Below are 6,000 nucleotides of genomic sequence, written 5' to 3' on the forward strand. Positions count from 1 at the left end.
TAGTGAGCAAAATGGCTGATACCTCGAACAGAGTGCTCCTCTTTAAAGATCCCCGGATCCCACGCGTGGCTTTGATACCATGTGAGAGTGCGCAATGGAAAGAGGAAAGTGAACTTGGAGAGGAGGCGGCAAAGAGAGAACGCAGGTGAGAGAAGGAACAATGTGACCGCAATGGTTGAAAGTACAAGCCTACAACAATCAGCCCCAACACGGAGCTTTGTGTGTTAGTGTGGGAGCTAGGCGGTAGTAGGGGGATGAAAGAACGAGGAGGGTTGGGTGATCTCGAAGGATCAAATGATGGATAATAAGAGTGGGAGGGTAGGCCGTTTATTTATAATAGCCAAATTGGGGCAACAACCAGTAATGAAGTGACTAGGCCCAAAATGTGGGCGACTAGGACAGCCAAAGTTGCTAAAAAAAAATGCAGTAATGTGCCCTCCATCTAAAGTGCCTGAAGCACATAAAATGATAGACAAAAACAATGTCAGAGCTCCTAATGTCTGCGTTTGGCTCACAGGCAGGAGATGACCACACAAGACACACATGACTGCAAACAGATCTATCTTTGAGGTTGCTGCCCACTGCCCCTCAATGATTCTCTCTCTCTCTCTCTCTCTCTCTCTCTCTCTCTCTCTCTTTGGGTGATAGTCTGCAAAGATTCACCCCTAGCTGGACTGTAACCCTGTACTGGGGTCGTGAAGATCTGTTTATTGACTGCAGAGCTGCATAGCTGTCTTATAGGTCGTGGTTGTCTTGGCCTGTTGTTGGATTGCAGGACTGTTCATAGCAGGTCTCCTGGACTGTGATTGCACAGTTGACGATCTGATTGCTTCACTGGAGCTCAGCTGGACAGTGTGCCCGCACAGCAGGTGGTTCTCTCTCCCTCACACACACACACACACACACACACACACACACACACACACAAAACAGCAACAGGAATGAGTACATGTCTGGGCGCAGGGCAGAGCAGCGGCTGCACAGGCCTTCTGAACATTGCTTCTCACCGAATGTGATGCTGACTGGCGGTGCTAGGGCAGCAGGTGCTGACCTGCAGAAGGCCCAGACTGTGTGCAGGATAGGGCTGGCCCAGTTTGTGGCTCAGGGCAGCGCACAGCAGGGATTGTCCATCTTTCTCTTTGTCAACTCTCTCTCTCTCTCTCTCTCTCTCTCTCTCTCTCTCTCTCTGTTTTGTATTGTATTGTTTTGTGAGTTGGGTATGCACAACCAGGTTGCACAAATGCTATCACAGGGTCTCTCTCCATGTGTGTGTGCGTGTGCACGCGTGTGCCTGTGCAGCAATATCTACTATGTTTGATAAATGGATAGCTTGATTACCTATCACTGGGCTGTATTACATATAGAACAGAGTATCTGTCCGGTTCTCCCCAAAGTCTATGCAAACAGACTCTAGTGGCTCAAGCTTTTTATGGCTTCCTGGCTTCCTGCTCCTTCTGTAAAAGATAGAATGTGCTGTAATCTCACAGAAGTAGTTTGCAGATTGTGAAGAAATAACATTTCTTGTCTCAGGATCAGAACATGGTTTCTTTAGGTGTGAAGAGGAAATAAATATCTTTTTGCATGTCGCACTAGCATATTCAATAGATTTAGGGCCAGGATTAATTCTTGAAGTACATGTGGGTTATAGTCTGTTATATATGTTGTTTTCACTCTTGCTTTGGGAATTTTAATGTTTCATTAGATCTTAACAAGCTTGTCGTGCAAACAGATGCCAGTGTTGGATGGTTTACAGGCGACAAAGATGATAAGAGCAGATGAGCAAGCATTTGGGTATACAAAAAAGCCGATCATTGGTCTGACAGCTCATGCAATACAAGGATACAGGGATAAATGTTTAGAGGCTGGAATGGATGCATACACGTGCAAACCATTTCAAATGAAACAGCTCCTTGAGGTTATTCAAACAGTGATGAGGCAGTGAACTTTTAGCTCTTTTGTAGTCCCCTAAATGTCTAGATTGTGGAGGCCTTCAGTTCTCAGCACTCAAATGGAAAATTGGAATGCTGGAGTTGGCATTGCTTCAAGCGTTATCATATTCAGTATTCCATGCCCTCGGGGAAATCATTTTGGAATGGGTCACCCTTGCACTGCTGAAATGTACCGAACAGTTCTTTAACTGAATCACTTTTCTGGCAGGCTTCCACAAACATGTACTTTATATCAAATCAGCTTGCTAACTCCTTCCATCAAGATGCTGATGGCTTTTCCCTCTAGCTTCTCAAGTGCTTTCACACTGACAAAGGGCCTGGTAATCAAAATGTGTTGGATCTATTATGTACAGAAAGCATGTCTCAGCTGAAGCATGATTGCTGAATTGTGCCTCTTATGCGCCAAGGTTAGCTATAGAGGTATTGCTTTTTTGGAACTCTTCTGGTTATGAGATGTTGTATTCTGAGATTTACTGAGAAATGTTGCTATGCCTTTCTTTTCTGTTTGCAGGTGCAAATTACTGTTAAGAATGCATCCGTCTTGATGCAGTTACAAGAGCCTTTTTATCAGCGCCGTTCAGCCATTTAGAAGCATTTAGAATTTGACGTGAAGCTTCCTGACCAGTGCTGTGTAAAACACACTATGCAGTTGTAAGTCTTCTGTGTAGGTAAATGGAAGCTCTGAACCGTCTTGTCCAGTTTTGTAGCCTTCATCAGCAAATTGATGGAAAGAGTCGATGTTACTTGGTCTTGTGGACTGTCAGAATAATTTTTGCCTTTTCTTTTTGGGATGTATGTATCTAACCTAAATTCTCTCATATGCACATGTTGTACACATAGTTCCATTCCTCCCTAACACAATGTTAATAGGGTGGCAAGGTACCTTTAGGCGTATCAACAGTTTAGAAACCAAAGCTGTTAATACACAACAGCAAATTTTGTATACAGCCATTTGTATGCTTTGGTGTGCTTTTTGTGCTTTATGGTTGGAAAATCTAGTTAATGTAACCCAAAGGTTTTTGATAATCTGTTTCTTTGTGGATTCACAATCAACATTGGTGTGTTATCCATGTGTTAGAGTTTGTATATGGCTGTAGTATCTATACAAGCTGCCATGCTTCTCCCTACCTTATGTGAAACCAAGTATAACAGATGACCTATTGAACAAAAACATGTTTTATTAATAATGTGCATGTATGACTTGAGTGTAAAACCAGAGGGGTATGATTTAGATGTGGAACAAATTTCCTCTAAGAATTGTTGATGCCTTCTCTTAAATACAATTAATGGGAGACACCTTTAAATCTAGAAATGGAGCACCTGATATATTCACATGGAATTACTGGTTTTTTGTGTCCACCATAATGTTCATGAGCTCATTTGGTTTGCACAAGTCCCATAATTAGCTAAGGAAAACCCCATAGAACATCATGAGACAATTCAGTTCCTATCTACCGTTGTTTTGTTGAGAACCGTGAGAAGCTTACCTTGAACGAGTAGAAGTTTATGTTTGATCTTTGACAATGGATCGCTCCTTTGAAAGGCATATGCATGCACATCCCATTGGTATGTGTGGGATGGTGATTGCACATTAAGATGTCCCTTTGAAAGGCACATGCATGCCCATCCCATTGGTATGTGTGGCATGGTGATTGCACAATAAGATGTTACAATCACTCGATTTGTTTCTAGATTATCTAGGGTAGTGCACAAATTAAGGATATGTTAACATCAACATTCATTGAGTTATTTGTTGGTTGTTATCCACTAGGAGAATAGGGAATAAGGGCTTACTCAAGTTGATGTTAATGGTGTAGGAGTGTACTTGTAGAGATGAGTATATAAATAAGTCATCCTTTGCATAGCTAACTTCAAGTTTTGTGCAGGGCAACCTAGTCATGTATAGTGAAGGATCTATGCAATTCTAAAGAAGAATTTGCACATACAGCAAACCACATTAATGAATTAGTTTCCTAAACTTCAATGTGCACGTGCTAGTGCATGGATGCATGTGCACGAGCATGTGCACGCACAGTGTGATTTTTTTTGGGCTCCATGGTGCCAAGTTTGGGTGTGGAAGAACTCAGGCTAAACAAGCTTAAGGTAAAGCCAAAAGATATCAAGAAGATGAAGGCAACATGGGAGGAAGGCAAGTGGATATTATATTGTGTAGGCAAGAATCATTTAGGAATTTGAGGGACCCTTAAAGAAGATTGACTCTTTTGTTTGGGTTGATTGTTTTGATTGAAATGTGGTTTCTAGGTTGCTTTTGTGTTTAGCATCATGGAGTGGATTGTATCTAGACGTTTTGATGTTAGTATAGCTCCTTCACTTGGAGCTCTTGCCCTAACAAAGAAATGTTGTGAGACTTTCTTAGTGGTCTTGGAATCATTAACCAAGCCAAATCAAGAGTTGAGTGTAGGTGAGGAATGTTTGCATCAATGAGTTCACAACTTAGAGAAGCAGAGGATGTGATTTTGAAAGAATCACTTGTCAAAGTGCTTATGCACTTGGTGGAACTAGAGGGAAAGCTAGTGATAGAGGTGGCTATGACTAGTAAAAAAAATTGGAGATAAAGTCAAGCAAGGAGCAACCATACAAGTGGAAGTATAAAAGGAAATTGAAATAAGGAAGGAGATAGATCAACAAGGTATAAAAGACAATATCTTTTCAATAGTTAATGAAGCTTTATTGCAAGGGAAGGTTACATTTATGTGCATGTTTAGGTGGCCTCATTGAGGGATGGCATGAAGAAACACAAGAGGAGCTAGCTAATAAAGAGTGCCAAGGATGCTTAAATACACATGGGTTCGAGACCAAAATAAGGTTAATGTTGGAAGAAAAAGGAGGTAAGACATCATGGAGAATCATGGAGCAATGAAATAATCAAGTGCATTGGAGTTTGGAAGCATGGAATATAAAAGATTTAAAACGATCAAAATATTTTAGGGAAACTAAAGTACGAGACCATAGATGAACTTAACACAAGCACAACTAAAAGAGTGATTAGGTGAAATTGCTAGGATGAAGGGAACTAGAAAGAAGAGCAAATGGGCAATTTATTGAGCTAGCAAAGTCACCATGGAGTATGAAAAGTTTGAGAATCAAGTTACTTTTGGGACAAATAGGTAGTCTATCAAGGTGGCAAAGTCATCATAGAGGAGTTTTGAAAGCCCAAATATTAAGTTACTTTCAAGCCATAATGTATTAGTAACTTTGATAGCTTTAGTAGTTAGTTTTGTTTTTGGTGCTAATGGCACTTTGGTGTGGATTTCTTTTCATGCCAATGGCTCCTCTAAGTGGATTGTAACCTTTCTACCCCTTTCTTTCCTTCAATTTTTTGAATGACTCATCTTTCTATCTTCTTTATTGCATGGTTGATTGATTTTTGTTTATACTTTGTTTTGAAAGGGACAAGTTGATCATGTTATCACTAGAGACTCACTTCTAAGAATAACCAATGTGAATATTTTGATTTTACATACATAAATTGTTTAGATAAACAAGACTTAAAAAAATATTACTAGATGAATTGCTCAAAATCAACATAAAAAAATAAAGCACAAAGAAATAGTAGATAATAAGCAAAAATTTCTACGTGGTGTGTGTGTGCACATCCTTACATGTTCTTAGACAAGGCAAACTACTTTTGTAAGTATGCTTGTTTAAGCTTGTTATGCGATTTCTATGCATATGTGTGTAGATGAGGTTGTTTTAGACAACATAAACTATGTTTTCAAGTGTGATAATGTAGGTATGCATTTGCAACATGTATCTGCATGTGATATATGTTTGCAAATGTGTTGTGTAAGAGAGATGGTGGTGGAATTGTGTTCTCTTGTTCTGAAACCTACAACACATTGCCCTATTTTATGGCATTACCTTAGCTTCATTCACCTTTGGCCTTTTGATCGTTTTCCGACCCCATGTTGAGATTTTGTGCTCTCTCAATAGTTGTTTTGCATCAATGTTTGATTCCTCAAATTTTTCTTTGCATTACCTTATTAGCCCTTTGTCCAGTCCTTGCATGTTCTTCCATGGTTATTGGCTA

General features: G+C 40.1%; 1 protein-coding gene across 4 annotated transcripts in view; it reads left to right on the plus strand.

Moving 5' to 3' along the window:
• LOC148037708 (osmosensing histidine protein kinase SLN1-like) overlaps positions 1 to 2,975 on the plus strand; it is a 61,025-nt gene extending 58,050 nt beyond the window's left edge. For 2 of the 4 annotated variants that reach the window (XM_087676649.1, XM_087676648.1), the window contains exons 10-11: positions 1,730 to 2,369; positions 2,461 to 2,975. In XM_087676649.1, the coding sequence (XP_087532775.1) occupies positions 1,730 to 1,942 (213 nt within the window). In that variant the 3' untranslated portion in view covers positions 1,943 to 2,369; positions 2,461 to 2,975. The remainder of the gene's footprint in view (positions 1 to 1,729; positions 2,370 to 2,460) is intronic. The other 2 variants (XM_087676651.1, XM_087676650.1) reach the window with 2 other exon arrangements.
• Positions 2,976 to 6,000: the final 3,025 nt, after the last annotated feature.

The sequence above is a fragment of the Lygodium microphyllum genome, chromosome 4 (genome assembly GCF_053477565.2).
Source record: "Lygodium microphyllum isolate KBCC chromosome 4, Lygodium_microphyllum_v1.1.10, whole genome shotgun sequence".
Lineage (NCBI taxonomy): Eukaryota > Viridiplantae > Streptophyta > Polypodiopsida > Schizaeales > Lygodiaceae > Lygodium > Lygodium microphyllum.